This window comes from Rhinolophus sinicus, chromosome 14, assembly GCF_057876585.1.
Source record: "Rhinolophus sinicus isolate RSI-liver-muscle chromosome 14, RSI-T2T, whole genome shotgun sequence".
NCBI classification, from domain to species: Eukaryota; Metazoa; Chordata; class Mammalia; order Chiroptera; family Rhinolophidae; genus Rhinolophus; species Rhinolophus sinicus.
This window is the reverse complement of record NC_142514.1, coordinates 173,733,728-173,753,276: the sequence shown is the minus strand read 5'-3', so window position 1 is coordinate 173,753,276 and position 19,549 is coordinate 173,733,728. Positions and strand designations below refer to the sequence as shown.

General features: G+C 46.1%; 1 protein-coding gene across 8 annotated transcripts in view; it reads right to left on the bottom strand.

The window, feature by feature from the left end:
- The window catches only part of PRDM11 (PR/SET domain 11), an 87,737-nt gene that overhangs the window by 25,658 nt on the left and 42,530 nt on the right, over nucleotides 1–19,549 (bottom strand). For 7 of the 8 annotated variants that reach the window (XM_088789533.1, XM_074336256.2, XM_019746432.3 and 4 more), the window contains one exon: nucleotides 4,792–4,859. In XM_088789533.1, the coding sequence (XP_088645659.1) occupies nucleotides 4,792–4,859 (68 nt within the window). Of the gene's footprint in view, nucleotides 1–89; nucleotides 512–4,791; nucleotides 4,860–19,549 lie in introns of all 8 variants that reach the window. The other variant, XM_019746434.3, reaches the window with a different exon arrangement.

The window sequence follows — 19,549 nt, the reverse complement described above, 5'->3', positions numbered from 1 at the left end:
ACAGAGAGGGACAGAAGAGAGAAGGAGAAGGCAAGTGAACGGGAAGTCGCCGAGGAGGAGCCTGGGAAGGGGGCACAAGTGGTACTCACAGCTGGTCGAAGGGCTGTCGGTGCCATCCAGTTCCGCCCGGGGGAAGCGGTGCCCGGAGCGGGCTGTGAGCAGCGCGGACTCGATGGCCCTCTCGTGGGCAGTGAGCACGATGGCGGGGGCCCGGCCCCCGGCCCCAGGGCCCGACAGGGACTGCTGCATGAAGGCCAGCTTGTCCTTGGTCCTCCGTTTCATGTCGTCCCATCTGTGCTTAATATCCTTGACGGAGCGGGGGACCTGGCTGACGGAGGTGATTTTCCGAGCTATGCCTTCCCAAATCTTGTCCCTGTCGGCATGGGACAGCCGCATGGTGTCCCTCCCAAAGAGAACCGCTTCGTGGCGGGTCACCTCGGTGACCAGAATGTCCAGCTCCTCCTTGGAGAACTTGGGCTTCCGCTTACGCTCGGCCAGGGGCGCCACATTCCTTGGGTTGAATATCCCACAAAGCACAATTGGGTAAATGACCGTCAATGCGGGCGGTCCTCCTTCCTAACGCAGGCCCCCAGCTGGGGGGCAGGAGGCACCTGGGCGCCCTTGCCCACTCACCACCACCACACCCGCCTCCTCCTGAGAGGTCCTTGCCACTACTCCTCGGAGGGAAAGAAGCGAGACGGCGCGTGGCTGGGAGCACCGGACTGCGTCCACTGCCTCTGCTTTCAGGCCCTGCCTTACCTCTGACCAGCCGTGCCAGCCAGAGCAGTTCACTCAGCCTCTCCCAGCCCACTCTCCCCATCTGGAACAACCACACCAACCTGGGGGATTGTTACTCAGGAGGGAAAAGCACAAGGAGTAACAGAGCTTTAAAGCCCTAAAAAGGAACAAAGGATACTTCTTGGGGTTAGGATTAGGCCATCGCTGCTATAAATGGCTTGGGGTAAGAATACTTAAACAGGGAGACTATTCACGGTGGCCTTCCGAGGTGTGTGGCCTCGCGGGGGATGCCCAGAATTAGGGGAGGGTCACAGAGAGCTTATTCTGTCCTGTGGCTCCCTTCTCTATCCCCACCCTCAAGTCCCCACCACGGCCCCACCTCTGGGTGTGGGCAGACTTCCCTCCAACTGGAGCACTGGCTGGCAGCAGCTCTTTTGGGGGGAGGCTGCTGTGGTTTTTTTGAAGCTCCTGGGTAGAATGGGAGGAACCCACAAGCGCCCATCAGCAGACAATTCTACTTTGATGGAGACCAGGAGTGACCTCGGCTTCCAACTGCACAGAACAGCCAGGGCCTCTGGGCAAGGGGACAGTGCGGCCCTTCCCCTCTTCTGGCCTGGCACCTGCTCTGGTTCTGGAACTCAGTATCTTCACAGTGTGGTTCTGTCTACCCTTTAACTAGTGCCAAGAGGTCCACCCAAAAGAGGAAGCCAGGTTATGGAGGCAGACCTGGGACTTGATTCACGCCTATGGCTGTTGCTGAAACCATGGCGAGAGGCCAGGGGCACAAAGACCCTTCAGCTCTCACCTCCCGCCGGCCCACTCACAACACCACAGCCCAGGAGGCGGGAGAGGAAGGCAGAGACCTGGGCCTTGAACTCAGACAGACCCAGGACTAGAGTCTGAGTCTCCTCTGCAAACCCGTTTCTGTAAAACAAGGGTGGTGATTCTAGTGCCACCTTCCAGGGCTGCCAGGAGCCCTGCATGCAGAGGTGTCTCAATCTCACTACTATTAGCATTTGGGGTTGAAAAAGTCCTTGTTAGTGGGGGAGGGGCGCCCTGGGCAGTATCGCAGGTTTATTAGCATCTTTGGCTCCTGCCCAAGAGAACCCAGTAGCATCCACCCACAGAGTTGTGACAACCAAACATGTCTGAAGGCACAGCCAAATACCCCCAGGGGGCAAAACAGAGCCCCTGGTCATACACCACTGATTTCATGAATGCAGAGCACCTAACAGGGCTGCCATAAAGTCCACACTCATTATGTGGGTGCCCATTCTCTTCCCGGCCCACCACTGATGTTTTTGAAGAAACTGACTATTTGATCATCCGTAAGACCCTCGGCTGTGACAGTGCAAGAGAAGATGTCTGCAAATGAGAAAGCTGTGCAAACGGCAGCTGTACATTAAGGGTGGAGGAGGATTCGGAATGAACTGGTTTTCCCCTCCAACTACCACCAGAGGGTCGTCTCCAAGGCAATGAATCACACACCTGGCCCCAACCCACTCCTTGAGGCTTTAAAGAGATGAGGGCCCAGCAGCTGTGACTACCTTGGGGTCATCTTGGATCAGAGTGGGTCTCGGAGCAGGAACAGAACCGATCCCATGACGGCAAGGTAGCGGTAGCAGAACCCACCCCACACAAGGCTCAGGAAGCCGTGCTTCACCTGATTCCTTGCGCACAAGCAGAAAGGACACTGGCCCAGAAGTCCCGAGCTGGCTCTGCCCCTGCCTGCATGGCCGTGTCCTGCTCGGGGCCTTAGAGTCCCACTGCAGCACGAAGAGCACTAAGAGCAGTGGTTCTCAACACTAGCGGCGCATCCGTCACTATGCAGAGCTTTAAAAACTGCCAGGGCCCTGGGCTCAGTCCCAGCCCAAGTAAGTCAGAATCTCTGGGCTGCCAGATGACCACTCAGTTAGTTCAAGTGATGACTCCCCTTCTTTGGATTGTGGTAAAGCCTTGTTCCCAAGCTGAAAGATCAGAGATGGGTGGAAAAGTAGAACAGAATCAGCTCTACCAGCCAAAGCTCCTGGAGTCCTGAAAGGGACAGTGCAGAAAGGCCTGCCACCGGACTTCCCTTTGATGCCTAGAACCAGACTGCAGCCACAGGGGACAGAAGCACAAGCCTGGGTCTGGGCTGCGCCGTCCACCTGATGGCCTCCCGGACGCCTGGTCCCCACTTCTGTGCTTTTGTGCACAGTGCCCTCCAACAAGATCCTGGCCCCTCTGAAGGCTCAGCTCAAAGGCCCCCTCCACTTCCATCTGGGCCCTTGGAGCACATTGTCTGTGCCTCCATTTGACGGCTGTTTCAGAAATAGCAATTTCCATGCTGGAAGGTGTGAGTCCGGGGACGGCTGGGAGGGCAAGGCCAGGCCAGGCTGACCCACTGAGGGTGCCCGGTATAGGCTCTCATTCCCAGTAGGTGCTCAAGGAGGTAGTGAATTGTATGTGCTGAGCTAACCTGCACTCAGTGGCCCAGGAGAAAAAGGCAGTTAGGAGTGTGGATCCCCTTCCTGGGGCTACTTGCATGGCACTGCTGACCAGATTATGTGAAAGGGGGCCGGGGGGAGAGGGCGCTGTCCCCACCAGGCAAGGCAGGGGCTGCCCGACCCTCGGTGCCTCTGCTTCTGTACCTGTTAAACGGCAAAACGAGAACAGCTGCCCTGACAACCACTGTGTTTCCTCGAAAATAAGACCTAGCCAGACAATCAGCTCTAATGCGTCTTTTGGAGCTAAAATTAATATAAGACATGGTCTTATTTTACTATAATGTAAGACCAGGTCTTATATAATATATGATATGATATGGTATGATATGATATGATACCAGGTCTTATATTAATTTTTGCTCCAAAACACGCATTAGAGCTGACTGTCCAGCTAGGTCTTACTTTGGGGGAAACAGGGTAAGAGGATGAATCCTAAATTACTCTGGAGAGTAAACTGCAGCCCCGCTGGTCAGAGGCTCTTAGGTGGGAGCACAGGTAAGCAGTAAGCAGTGATGCCACAAGGAAGGAGACCAGAGATGTCGTCACAGCCTCCCCACCTGAAACCAATTCCTCCTCACTTACTTGGAAAGCCTCTGAGTTTAAACACAGCAGCTTCCTCTTAGAAAGTCCCTAACTGCCCTCCCTCCAAGCATAATCTCTCCTCTATGCATGAACTCCCAGCCCCCGTGGGCCATGGAACCGCACAGATACTGACAAGGGCCTAATCCACGATGTGGCTATGCCCCTAGGTCCAGCCATCTGAGGCCTCCTCCCCAACCCAGATCCAAACACCCGTCACTGCTGCCAAGTCTCAGAGAGAGGCCACCAAGGAGGCAACGAGGCAAGTCTGACCTCCCACACCGGCCCACAGAGCCCCCAAGCAAGGCCCCGGCACACAGTACAAGCCAGCAGCACAGAATGCAAAGGGGAGCCTTCAGAGTTCCAAGCTCAGCTCGGCTGCCTCTGGGTAACTCTGGGCCAGTCCCCCGCTCTCCCTGGCCGGCCATGAAGTATCCTTCTGGTGCGAACTTCTTTCCCAAACATTGGACCACAGTAAAACCACTCTTGAAAGTACTCATGCTGGGGCTGAAAGCGCCACTGGAAACTGAGCTAGACTGTACCAGAAGCCTCCTTCTCCACAAGGCCATGTAAACAACTGCGGCGGCTATACTGGGGTGAGTCCTGCACTACCCCAGCAGCAGTCTGCCCTGTGAGAGGTGTCACAGTCCCAGGTGGAGAGACGACCCCCCCCAACCCCCACCTCCACATGGGAATGCTGCCCGAAGCCAGGGGCCTGGGTACTCCAGACACACCGAGAAATATGGCGTCTTTAGGGGTCCCTGTAACCTGCCAGCCTGGCCATAGGCCTCCTCCAGAGCCCCCTGATGCAAAGCTGGGAGAGCTAGAGGGTCCCCCAGAGCTAGACATCCCAAACCCTGCAAACACCAGCCCCGGGGCCTTCAGGGTCGTCCACCGCTGGAGATACCGTAGACCCAGCGTGCTCCCTTGGCCTCCTTTCCAGAGTTCGAGCAAAGCTCCTGGGAAATCAGCAGAGAGCAGGACTCACCTCATCCAGTTGGCTTTGGTCTCGTCTGACCCATCTATGGACTTGTAGCGGTTGTTCTTGTCCACGATCTGGAAGACAGAGAGACAGTCTAGAATGGGCCATCCTAGAGGGGGCGCTCATGGGCTCCTCCCCAAACAAGGGCCTGGGGCCTGGCCCCATCTGCTCCAGCACAGAACTTTCTTCTTGCTCTCCCACCACACTGCCCCCACTGCTGCAAGGCTGAAACCTGAGCTGGGACTAGGAATTCCATCTCCCTCCTCTGTCCTGATGGGATACCCAGCAACTGGCCAACAAGCAGCATTTTCAATAGCCTCACGTTGCAGCAACAGTCAAATGCAGTCCTTCCCCTCTCTCGTTTCTGTGGGAGTCACAGGCCAGCACTGGATGACGAGGCATACGCGATTTGAGAGGGCTTCTCCTCTCCCCAGTCTCTAAACGTTCAAGAGCCTCAAGATTTGGGCTGGGCCCCTTTATCTTCTATAAAACTGTCATTATTTCATCATCACTCTTGAATCAAAGTTCAGCTGGGTATGGAATTCTAGGCAGATGAAGTTTTATTTTCTTTCAGCTCATTGAAGATTGCCGAAAAGGCTTCCATAGACTCTTAAGCAACCTACTGTTCGTCTAATGTTCTTTTGTGGATAATCTGTCAATGGTAAATTTTAAGGCTTTCTCTTTATTCTTGATTTTCTGCAGTTTCCCTATGTGATTTTGAACTGGAGATTTACTTTTTAAAAATTCTCCTCATTCCTCGATGAGCACATCACTTGATGAAGACTTATATCTCTTTTTGAATTCTAGAAAATTCTCAGCTATTATCTTTTGAGTATAGCTTCTCAGTCTTTTTCACCAGTCTCTTTTTCTTGTAGCATTTCTATGAAATATATATAGGTGTAGCTCAATCTATTCTTCATGTCTTTTAACTACCCTTTCATATTTTTCTTTCCCTTTTGGGGCAGTGCTCTGGGAAGATTTCTCAGAACTCTCTTCCAATTTACTAATTCTCTCTTTGACTGCATCCAGTCCAGAGGTTTTCCATCTGTACAGGATCTTCCTTTCTTTCCTTCCCTCTTTAATGAGTACTTTTGATGCAATGAATATTTTTCACTCCCAGGATTTTTAATTGTTTTTTTTCCCACATCCATCTTTGCTTATTCTGCCTCTTTTTGTTTCATAATGTCATGTTTCTTCTTCACCCTTTTCTAACAGCGTCATTGAAGTGTAACTGACATGTAATGTTCCATTTGATAAGTTCTGACAAATGTATACACCTATCATCACAACCACAAAGATAACAAACATATCCATTACCACCCAAAGTTCCCTTGTGCTCCCTGATCTCTTCCTCCTGCCTCTCCTCACACCTCCCATCCCCAGTCTCCAGGCAACCAGTGAGTTACTTTCTGTCACTACAAATTACTTCGTATTTTCTAAGATTTTATATAAATGGAATCAAATGGAAGCCAGCTATGTCTTGTTCCTTTCACTCGGCACAATTATTTTGGGATTTATTCATATCAATGTGTGCACCATAATTCATTCCTCTGTATTGGGGAGTACTCCATTGTTTGGATGTGACACATTTTTTCTATCTACTTATTGATGGATATTTGGGATGTGTCTAGTTTGTGGCTATTACAAGGAAAGCTGGTACGAGAATTAACTCACTTATAAATCTTTGTGTAGACACATATGCTTTCATTTCTCTTGGGCAGATGCTTAGTAGTGGAATGGCTGGGTTTAACTTTTAAGAAACCGCTAGACTATTTTCCCAAGTGGTTGCACCATTTAACATTCCCACCAGAAGTGTATGGGAACTGCAGTTGGTCCACATCCTAGCTTTAGTATGAACCATCGTTTTTATTTTAGTCATTCTAATAGGTATGAAGCAGTAGCTCATTGTGGTTTCAATTTGCATTTCTCTGATGACTAATGAGGTTGAACATCTTTTCATGCACTTATTTGTTAGCTGCATATCTTTTTTGGTGAAGTATCAGTTCAAATCTTTTCCCCATTTTTTAAATTGTGGAGTTTTTTTCTTATTGTTGAGTTTTGAGAGTTTTTAAAAATATATTTGGATCAAGTCCTTTACCAGATATATGATTTACGAATATTTCCTCCTAATCTGTGGTTTACTTATTCCTTCTCTTCACGGTGCCTTTTTAAAAGCAGAGGTTTTAAATTCAAACAAACAAACAAAAACCCACTATCTTGTTGATCTTTTTTATTTTTAATTCTTAAACTTCCATTTAATCCATCATTTTTTAAAATGGAGGTTCTCCTTCCTTTATTTCTTTGAGGGTCCTAAGGCTGTGACCACTAATTGTCCCCAATGATCTATTATCCTCTGCATTCATTGTAACAGAATACCTGGATGACAGCTGGGCAACTGACCACCTGTCATAGAGAATACATTTCTTGGCTTCTCCTAGCTAAGTTCTGGCCAATAGGATATAGGCGAAAGTGTCATCTGTCAGCTTTCTGAAAACTTCTTTAATAGATAGCTGATACATGCCCTTCTACCATCCTGCTGCCGGGAATGCACAAGTGATGGCTGGAACTCTAGCTACCAGCTTGGACTGTGAGGATAATCTAAGCATTGAGATACTGATGAGCTGAATCGAGCTTGGCTCCTTGAAGACTTCAGTGGAGCAGAGCCACCTCACCAGGCCTCACATGTATCCATAAAAGAAAACTTAATTCTTATTTTGCTTCAGCCACTGTCATTTTGAATCTCCGTTATTCCGTCAAACCTACTTCTGATACGGACTCTGAACCATTATTTAAGTTCATTTTTAGAATACTCTTACTATTTTTATTTTAATTAGAGTGAATTTAATTTTTGAAGGCTGTCTTTTGTTTTTCAATTATAGTGGACATTCAACACTATGTTATATTAGTTTCAGGTGCACAGTGCCCAGACACCCACATAATTCATGAAGTGATCCCCCAACAAGTGGATCCAGCACATACATAGGCATTACAATCCTATTGACGATATTCCCCGTGCCGCACTTTACATCCCCATGACTATTTTGTAACTACCAATCTGTACTTCTTAATCCCTTCACCTTTTTCACCCAGCCCCTCAACCCCCTTCCCTATTGATAACCATCAGTTTGTTCTCTGTATTTATGAGTCTGTTTCTGTTTTTTGTTGTTGTTTTATTTTGTGGGTATTTTAATTGTTTTTTGGAGGCCGTCTTTTTAACATTAACTTTCTTCAATCGTTTTAGAGATTTGGTCTGGAGACTCATCTTGAGTAGGTGGCTGTCTGTCCATCTCTCTCTCTCTCTCTCCCTTTCTTTTTCTTTTCTTTCTCTTCTTTTCTGACTCTTATTGCAATAGGTTTGTTGGCTGAGTAGGCTGGGGCTCAAAGCATGAACTTTCAATTCATCTGGATTGCAAGCTCCCTTGCCTCCTTCACACACACACACATTCTTTACTGTTTCTCTGGATATTCACACCCATTCCGAGACCCTCCATTTGTTCACTACTCACAAATCTTCAAGCCCCAGATGTGAATACCTAACTTCCCTCAGGATGTCTTCCCTGAGATGTCTCATGGGCATTGCAAACTTGTCTCAGGCCTCACCCATAAGCCTGTCCCTCTCTCGTTTTCCCCAGCACAGTATTAGAAACCATCACCCACTCAGGTTTCAAAAAGAGAGTCATCCCTACCAAAACCCATTAAGTAATGTACTTGATGGTATGTGAATTATATCTCAATAAACCTGTTTTTGGTTTTTTTAAAAAATAAAGTCACCCTTCATTCCTCCCTCTCTCCACCCCCAATAATATCTCATCCCTCAGCAAGGCTTCCAAATCAGAGTTTGCAACTACTCCTCTTCCCACTGCTTCCTGCTTCCAGCCTGGTCTAAGACATCATCAGCTTTCTCCTAGACAAGTACAAGAGATCCTAACTAACCTCCCTGAGGTCATTCTTAACTCTCCATCAATTCTCCTCAAAGCAGACAGAGGAATCCTTTATCAATGCAAATCAGATCACATTACTCACCAGCTGGCATCTACGGTTCTGCACTTTCAATAAAACTCATACTTAGCGTCACAGCCTTCAAGGCCCCTATGCCCTGGTCCCTGGCTACTTCCGCAACTTCTCTTGAGCCTCTTTCTCCCCCTTAACTTTTCTGCAGCCATGATGATCTGAAAGTGAGCCTTTACACTGGTCAAGACGGCTGCCTACCACCTCTTTTCCCCACTCAAAAAAAAAATAATAATAATCATTATCATGAAATATTTCAAGCATCCAGAAATTACAAAGGATAATGCAGCTGATAGTCTGGCATCCATCAGCTCCAGCCAACGAAAATTACCACCAGCCATCTTTGTCCCAGACCTCTCCCTCCCTCCTGTTGCTTCAAGAAAATACCAAGATACAGTTAAAAACCATCTCTGCCTCCAATTCATTCTCCTTCCCGCCCTCCAAGGGTAACCACCATCCCGAAGCTGGTAGGGAGCCTTCCCATTTGGACCATACAGGATTTTTCTAAAAACGATGTACAGAACTGTTTGGCGTGATTGTAAAGTTTACAGAAATGGCACCCAAGGGAACATATCCTTTTGTACCCTTTCCTCACTAAATTTTGCATAGCGGGTCCGTTCTTATCTTTTGGGTCTCAGTTTCGGTCACCTCCGTCCGTGGAAGAAGCTTTTCCTGACCTGAACTTACAATAGTTTTTCTTCTGCCACACACTGGCCTCCACAAGCCTGTCCCCCACTCAGCATGATCTCTATGGCATCATCCTGTGACATCTTTTTAGAGACCTAATCACAGGGTGTATTTTTGTTATTAACGGTGTTTATCTCCTTATCGATTTGGTAACTGTCTCCCTCACTAGACCTTAAGCTAATGAAGGGAAAGCATGTGGCTATGCTATTCTTGACGATGGCCTGGCCCTGGTTCCTTCCACAGCACATGGCCCATGGTAGCATATTGGTTGAATAAATGAACTATTGGATAAAGAATGTTTTACGTAAAAAGCAAGGAAATAAATTATACAGCGTTACTATTTTAGGAAAAATGAAATGAGTGGTGTGCTGGAGCTGCCTTGGACTGGCTAATGAGAGACGACTATAAAATTTTCCAGCATTTTGTGAAGCAGTTGTTAAACACAGCCATCATCAAAAATTAAAATCTGTAAGCTTACAATTCAGTAATTCTACTTCGGAAAAGGTAGTAAATACTCAAAGTTTACCACTTCCTAATAATTTTACTACATTTTACTATTATCTATGTTTTTGAAGCTACTGGCATCTACTGTATCTGTACAGTAGAAATACTATGTAATAGTTGCTGCTGTATCTCTGCCCAACTGCTCCTTCACTGCCTTCATGCTGGTCACACGAAACCAGCCATGATGGGAGCATTTACACCCAAACATTGGCACATACCCCCCCACCCCACCCCACAGCATCATTACCACCACGAGCAGGTTGTTACGCATTTGCCCCCACCCCGCTATGTCTATGTTTATATGTGTACAGAATGTCTGAGACACACTTCAAACTTTCAACTCTGATTATCTCTGGAGGGGAGGAAAGAGGGAAGCGGGATGAGGATTTTGCCTTTTTTGTCTCCTTATGAGACTCTTCTGCCTTGTGGTTTAAAACTCTCAGACGAAAAGAGAAAACATGCAGCTCAGGCTTCTCCTCCCTGGCAGTCTCCCCAGAGGATGCCCCAGTCTTCAAGGACCCGCCCCTGGAATCTCATAGACTCCTGACCTTTATTATAATAATAATCCTAATCACCCTACATTATCCTTTTCTGATTCTTCTTCTCTCTTCAGGGGGAAAAGAGAAGCATGTGTAGACCCTGAAGCCAGTAGCAGAAGCATCTAGTGGATTATAAGAGCCATGGAGCCAGAGGAACTGGCTAGAATCCCAGCGTCATCACTTACAAGTGAGTGGCCTTGGGCAGATGACTTTACTGGCCAGGCCTCAGTTTCCTTGTCTATAAAATGGGGTGAAAACCAACCTTTGCAGCATGGCTGAAATGACTGATGTGAAAGCACTCAACAAATGGTTACTATTGGCATTGTGATCACGACTGTGATTATTCAGGAAGGGACCAAATGTTAGTTATGATTAATTATTAGCAGTGGGAGGTCCATGGGTCAACTTGGGGTTGCTGTAATCAGCTTTTTTTGCTGCTTCAACTGGGCAGAGAGACCTGGGTGGGAGCTGTGGGGGCCATGGGAGCTGCCCAAGACCTCTGTTGCTGGCTTCAGATCTGGAGATTAGCTGAGGGATGTTTCTTGGCTTATCTTTCCCACCAATCGGGATTTTCTCAAATTAAGCATTCATTCATTCATTCATTCATTCATTCATTCAAAAAATATCACTGAGGGAGCAGCTAAAGTGACAGGCTCTGGGAATAAAATGGTGATCCAGGTAGAGAATGTCATTGCTCTCATCATCAAACTCACAGGCAAGGGGGATGTGAAGAGGCCACTGCAAAATCCTGTGGTCAGTGGAAGTCTGTGGACGTCCGAGCTGGAGTCCTGTAATGGGGAGTCAGTTGAGGACATTCTTGGGGGATGTGGAATCTTAGCTGCAGTCTTTGAGAAGAGGAGGGCAGGGGTGTTCTAGGCAGAGGGAGCAGAGCCTGGTAGGATCACACAGGGCATGTAGACCATGTCACATGTCACTGATGAGCCCAGGTTACTTTAAGTAGAGAGGAGGACATGGGCCTCCAGTCCTGAGATTGAGATGGTCCTAGCCACATAGGGCCAGATGCTTGGGACCAAGCCCCCAGGATCCTGGTCTCCCAGAGTCCTTCCTCGCCTTATCCCTCAATGTCAACTCCTTGGCCCCTCTGAGCCTGGCGTTTCTGGGACCAGCCCAGGCTCTGAGCACTGTGATATGAAAAGGACTTTGATAACCTGGACCTGACCAAAGAAGGGGGACGAGCATGGTAACGGGGTCTTCTCCCTTAGCCTGGAGAAGAGGAGGTCAGAGAAAGCAGAGCCAGCACCAAATGTGGGAAGGACCACCACATCACGGAGGCAGGACCAGGACCGGCATGTACTTAGAAAGATGCAGGCCTGAACTCAGCACAAAGAAAGTGCATGCAGAACAGTCCTAACGTGGATGTTCCAAAATGCAGAGCAGTCTTCCACTAGAAGGAGCAGCCTCGCAAGGTGGTGAGTTTCTTGTTACTAGGAGAATTTAAGCAGTAGCTGGATGGTGCTCTATCAGGGAGACCAAAGAAAGGATTTCCCCAGTGAGTGGAAGTCTGTCCTAAATGACCTCTAAAAGTCTGTCTAAAACTAAGAGTGTACGATTCTATGTAGCCAGATCCTCAGGAAATAATATGAAAGCATGAGTTTTGACCCCCTGGGTCAAGCACAGGCCATGGTAATAATAAAGGCATCAATAATAAAACATCAATAGCTGCCATTCAGAGAGCAATTTCACGGTGCCAAGTACTCTGATATATTGTCTCATGAATTCTCACAACTCTATGAAGTAGTTACTATTATTATGCCCATTTTACAGATTAGGACACTGAGGTTCAGGGCTGTTAGGTAACTTGCCTGAGGACACAAAGGAAATGCACAGGGAAGCTGGAGCTCAAACTTGGGTCTCTGCCATGCTCCTAAACACTCTGAGAGTGATGGAGGTTACCCACAAGCTCCCTCTAATGACCTTGTCAGAATCAACCAGGAATGACCTGGAATCCTCTCTGAACTTCAGCTTTTCTTCTGGTTTGAGCAAATTTGCTATGTGATGATTGGCATTTAATAAAAGGAATATGCTGCTTTGAGACAGAATGTCTGCTGCAGTCGAGGACTCACTGTTGAGCTCCCCTAAATGGTGACATAACCAGATGCTGCGGAGATTGGGTTTTCAAAAACCTGATAAGCTTGCAACTTTCCAGGAACCCATCGAATCCATAAAGCATTCTGATTTTCAGCCCTGCACCTCCTCTTAGAACAAAGTGGTTACAAAAATGATTTGTGAAGCCATTCACAGTAGATAAAGCGTTTTCACACATCACATCTCAGATGCTCCTTCCAGAACCCCAGGAGACAGACAGCATCACCTCTGCTCTCCAGCTACTTCCCAGTATATCAAATAGAAACACAGATAGATAAAGAGGCTGGCCTGAACGTGAACTTGAACTCTGGCCTCTGCTATGGCCCGAAAGATGAAGTGAAGAACACTTAAGCAGGAAAGGGACCTCTGAGATCACTCAGGCCTGGGTTCCTAACCTGCTGCCCATAGACAGGTTTCAGCAGGGGAAGGAGGTCCCTTAAAATGTGTGTAGCAATTCGTGAATATTGATATATAACTTTCTAGGTGACTCAGAAATGCTCAAAAACCATGATCTAACTCTTCCCGTCCCCATTTAACTGATAATGGAATTGGTACTTTCTTTTATCATTCTGAAACTATCTCTTATCAAATTTCAACAAAGCCCCAGCGACCTGGTAAATGAGGCATGTTTACACGCAATCCCCAATTCCACATCCAGGTTTCACATTCTGTAATTTCACTCACAACCCCCAGCCTTTCTTGAAACCCATGTGCAGCTAACTGGAGGTAATAAAGCTGACTGTGACTTGCTCAGCGCCTGCTGTGCACCAGGCGTGCAACAAGCATTAATACTCACAACAACGCTCTATGTTCCAGTCGATTGTACAATCCCATTTTATGGATGAGAAAACTAAAGCTCGGAGAAAACAAGTCACTTGCCCACAAGTGGTCGGAAAGTCTGAGTCCAGAGCCCAGTAACCAGCTCAGAGAGCTCTTCCCTTCCCAAGTTCCTGTGCTCTGCCTGTAAAAGGCATCCAGCCTAGTAGCTAGCCTCAGGACCACCCACCCCTGACTCTGAACACACTTGGCCTCGCCGCTCTTGGTAGTGAATTTCACTGCTGGTAAAGCCGGTGAAGTGGCCCTACATCAAGAACAAACCCTGTCTCTTAGTTATGCCTTACAATAAGGGTTTTGGGGCAAGGATGGGAGAAAGACCCAGGAGATTCTGCCCATTTGGGAGGCAGCAAAAATGCAAATGCAAATGGCTGGAGAGAAAGGAGGAACAAAGTTTCAGTATCATGCTACAGATTTGAAGGGTCTTGCAGATGAACATGCAGAGTGAAACAGTTGGCAGGGCTAGTGTGAGCTGTTCAGTACCCGACCTGCACACCCATCATGGGCGCTCTCCCCCGGTAGCCAGTGAAATGAACAAAAGATAGAAAAAAAGCAGAGAAAAAAACCAAAGATCCACAAAAATCACTTCACACCCACTAGGATGGCTAGAATCAAAAAGTCAGATAACCACAAGTGTCAGCAAGGATGCGGAGAGATCAGAGCCCTCATGTATTATTGGTGGGAATATAAATGGTCCAGCTGCTCTGGAAAACAGGCTGGCAGTTTCTCAAATGATTAAACATAGAGTTACCATGTGACCCAGTAATTCCACTCATAGGTATACCCAAGACAAATAAAAACATATGTCCACATAGAAACCTGTAAGTAAATGTTTATAGCCGCACTATTCATTATAGCTAAAAGGTGGAAACAACCCAGCTGTCCATCAATGGATGAATGGATAAACAAAATATAGTATATCCCTGCAGTGGAATATTATTTGGCCATAAAAAAATTATACAAGCTACAACATGGAAGAACCTTAAAAACATTAAGCTAAGTGACAGAAGCCAGTCATAAAAGACCACATACTATGTGATTTCATTCACATGAAGTGTCCAGCACCGAAAGATCTGTAGAGACAGAAAGTAGATTATAGTGGTTGCCTAGGACTTAGAGGGGGAGAGGGGAGGGGAAGAGGTGGGATGATAGCCAAAGAAGAGTTTCTTCTTGAAGTGATGAAAATCACGTAAAATTGACTGTGGTGATGGTTGTACATATGTGTGAAAACACTAAAGACCACTGAATTACACACTTTAATTGGGTAAACTATATGGTATGTGACTTATATCTCAACAAAGCTGTTAAAATACGCATCAAGTCTGCCAAATATCAGCAGCCACCAGACAAGGAAAAGGAAACAATCTTATACCATAGGCTTGAACAGTATTCCCTACAGAAACCAGAGGTTTTCCATGTATGTGGGGAAGGCCAAGTGTATTTAGATATTCGTTTCTGGGGCTGGAGATTAGGAGCTTGAGCTTTGGTGTGAAGTCCTGGCCTCACTGTTAGCTGTGCAGCCTTGGACAAGTAACCTGGCCCGTTAAGGCCCAGTTTCCCAATCTGTAAATGGGGGATAATAAAACATGTTCTATAATATGTTTGTGAGGATATGTATTGTGTATGTTGTCGCATACCAACCCTCCCCAGCATTTGCTGAGGACCCATCAGGGTTAAGGGGGCTAAATTAGGCTGCAGGGATGTAGATCAGACAAGACCTCTCCTGGAGGAATTTTCAAACAGTAGGAAACCCGAAATCCCCCATTATTAAAGCTAGGAAATTTCCTAGAAATTCTTGTTTCTCAACCTAGGGTCTTTGGACATATTCTCAAGATCCGACAGTTCTAAGAATAGTCAATTCAATGCCTTCATTTTAAAAAATAACATAAAAGAAGATTTCCATGAGGTTTTCACCCACACAAAAGTACTGTGCTGTGACTGAGTTGGCAACTGTGACAGACTGAGTTCTCGACCCCAGTTCTCATCTCTCCCTAACAGATGATGGGCCACGTGACTCTACAGGAGACTCGGGCTTACAGGTGGGCTGTGGCACTTCTTTGCTCCTTGATCTTGGGTACAGCCAGGTGACTTGTTTGGTCAATGGGATGTTAATACACGTAATGCATACAAAGGTTTGAAATGCGCTTGTGAGGGTGGGCTTGCCCTCTGGGGCCTCTGCCTTTGCCAGGAGAAGAGCTTTCCCAGGGAACCCCTGCCCCTTCAGTCTGGGTCCAAAACAAACACACATGGAGCAGACCCGGCTCCACGGGGAGGAGCCATTCTCACCAGATGGAAGCGTGAGGCAGAGCAGCCCAGCCATACCCAGCTAAATCAGCCGGACCACAGCCAACCAGCACATCAAGGGGCAAGAATGACTGTTGTTCTATGCCAGGGGTCAGCAAACTATGGCCTGCAGGCTAAGTCCAGCCCATCACCTGTTTTTGTATGGCCCACCAGCTCAGAACGGTTTGTACATTTCCAAATAGTTAAAAATAAATCCAAAGAAGAATATTGCATCGTGTGAAAATTATACAGAATTCAAATTTCAGTATCCGTAAATAAAGATTTGTTAGAACCCGTCACACCTATGGCTGCTGTCACACCACGACAACAGAATTGTGTAGTTGTGACAGTATACTGTATGGTCCACAAAACCTAAACTATTTACTGCCTAGCCCTTTACACAAAAGTTTGCTAACCCCTGTTTTATGCCACTAAATCTGGAGGTAGCTAGTTACACAGTAACAGCTCACTGTACAACACCAGTGACTACTACTCAACCTCAGCCCATGAAAAAAGAACAGATGCAAACTTAGTATGTACACGGTGCATTCTGACAAAGAAAAGACCAAGAAACATCATGGGAGTTACAGCAACAAAAGATTTCCCAGTGCTTCAAATAGAGACAAACACAGAAAATAAAGACATCACGTGGTACACGAGTGCACACACATGCCAAAGGCCAGCATCTGTATCTGAATCATCACCACCATAGTCACCTCATAAACAGCAACTTCGTGACAGTAAAACATAATCCAACACACGGAGGTGACTGCATTAATTTGAATTCAGTTGGTCTGTGTAGTTCTCGTTGACTTTATATTTGGAAATCCGTCTTGGCTTTTATAGTTGTTGAAAAGCTTTGGTGAAATGTGTTCGTCTAGCTTGATGTTTATACCTTTTTAAGTAATGTTAGAATAAAATTAATGTAATATTCAGACCCCGTGAATATTAAAAGTCACCTGAACACAACACAAATGAAAAACACAATCACAATAGACATGATGAGGACACAAGGAATGAAGGTCAAGTCAGGAGCTGTTTTATACGGAAACATTGGACAGTTCAGAATAGTTTTTCATGCTTTACCTTTGTTCCAATATAAAAATTTGAGAATCACAGACTCAATTCCAGCTAGGACTCGTTCACTAGCATATTATATTTTGGGGAGAATCTTTGGTTTGGTTTGTGATCCAATAACCAAACTTCCAGCATTTATAAAATAGTTATACAAGTTGAGTTCATTGAACGCCTCTGGTATTATAAGTAATCTTAGGATCGAGGTACATTATTTTTATTCCTGGAAAAAGATGATATTGAACCAATAGTGTCTTAAGATCCATAATATCTTAAAACAGGATAAAAGTGACTTTTTTACCATCATCTTCAACTTTTCCTTGTAAGCACACTTTACTTCTGCTGTACCTTATTACTATTTCCCGTCTCAATATTATATGTGTGCCCCCGGGCCTTTGTACATGCTCTGCCCACTGCTTGCAATTACAAGGCCCCTCAATTCCTGACTCCATAGGCCACTCATTTCAACTCATCCCTCAAAACCTAGTTCAGGCTTAGCAGCAAGGAAACTCCAGTAACAATGTGCACACCTATTCCCCAGAGATCCTGGTTTCTAAACACCATTTCACACTAAAATAAATTAGAGCTCCTAAGAGATAGAGCTGGAACATCTCTTTGCAACAGAAAGTAAGGAAGTGCTAAAATAAGAACAAGAAGCCAGTCTGAACAAGCTCCCACTGGCCAAATCTAGGGCAATTTAAACATCAAAAAGAATAATGAAAGTAATGGACTAGAACACATTGAAGGGAAAAAAAAAAGAATTCAGGAGTCCATACTGATACTAAAAATAATTTTTAAATGGGGGAGCGGGTGGGGGATAAGTCTGAGCACTCTTGTAAACAGAAGAATGTCAAGTAATAAATGTAGAAGGAATGGTTAAAAATCATTTTAAGCCATGAATAATAATTGATACAAGCAAGAATCATCAATAGTTGTTAAAACCATATGGTAAAAACAAGGCAAACTGACATCCCGTGCCACCTGATGTCTGCAGTGAGAAAGACACGACATCGTCTGTATCAAAAATCTATAATGTGAATCTATCATGAGGAAACAAGCCGACAAGTTTAAACTGTGGAACATTCTGCAAACAACTGGCCTGGACTCTTCCAAAGTGTCGATATCACGAAAGAGGAAACACAATGCAAGGGAATGTTCTAGAATAAAGAAGACTAATGAGACATGACAACTAAATGCAATGCATGACGCTTGAGTGGGTCCTGGGTGGGGAAAAAACTATAAAGGACATGACTTCGGGCACTTGGGAAAATCTAAATATGGATTGTAGTGAGACAATATTCTACCCGTGGTTAAATTTCTTAACTATAACTATATTATGATTATGTAGGACAAGTGTCAGCATACTACTGCCTGCAGGTCAAATCCAGCTCCCATCCGTTTTTATATAGCCTGTGAGCTAAGCATGGGTTTCGTAGTTTTTTAATGAATGAAAAAAATTTGTTTTCATATAATTTTATTTATGTGATTTTCAAATTTATATGAACTTCAAAGTGTTCAACGTTCATAAATAAAGTTTTATTGGACCACAGCCTCACTCATCCATTCATGTAACTGTCGATGGCTCCTTTCGCCTTAACAATGAAAAGAGTTGACTCGTGGTGACAGAGACGGTATGACCTGTAAAGCCTGATGTCTGTGCCTATATCTCAAACAGTTCAGAAGAAAAACAAACAAAAAAGGATGTGCTTGTAGGTATATAGAGAGCTATAAAGCAATTGTTATAAAACGTTAGCGACAGGTGAATCTAGATGCAGAGTGTGTGGGAGTTCACTATACTATTAGAAATTTTCTACAGGATTGGAAAATTTCAAAATAAAGAGTTCACAGAAATTAAAACATGCATGAAAAGCACTTGCTCATGCCGGGGCACACATACAAGCCCAACCTGTCTCAACTATCCCTTCTTTGCTTCCGGGATAAGCCCATGATTCCTCCCTTCTCTGAGCTCCCCTACACTTGGTACAACCTGCCTGTTGGCCCTGATATCTCGTGGCACTGCAGATAATCTGCTTACACTTCTACCTATCCCCGTTACTCTGGGGTTTTCAGACTGTTCTGGAGGGCCTGCCACGAACGTTTGCACATTCAATTTGAAGTTTTAAAATAAATGCCCGTTTAACGATGGAAGCTGAAATGGAAAACACTGCAACACCATTTCACGTGCTTCTCCCCAGGACAGTAGGAGTCTGGTGGGTGGAGAGGCTGCATGACAGCTGGTGACCAGTCTCACCACAGAGCATCCTCCTTATAAGGAGCCCTGGGTTGTCTTCTGTCCGGTAGCAGTACCCAGAAGGGGCGACTTCCTCAGGAGCTACCTGGCACTTCTCCCATGGGGGACAGAGCGCACTGGTAGCTGGCCAGGCTTGCCTTTTCGCCGTGGCTGCCAGATCTGGACCCCAGGTAGCTAAAAATGCAGCTACCGGTCATTATGGCATATGGTATTAGGCTCATTCCTGGCTCCACGTAGGGCCTCCACCCTTGTTTTTCTTTCTTCTCTCTCTCCGTTTTAATGAGCTATCATGTTATAGTTTATGTATCCTGCTAGGCTGCCCTAAAAATTCCTTCTGGAACGAGACTGGGTCTAAGTGAAACTCTTAACTGGAAACCCTGTGCCGGCCTCCTCTCTCTTCTGCGTCTCCAGCAAACCACCTGGGGGCACGCCCTCCTCCAGGGTCTCATGCCTGCAGCATCACATCCGCTGTGCCATG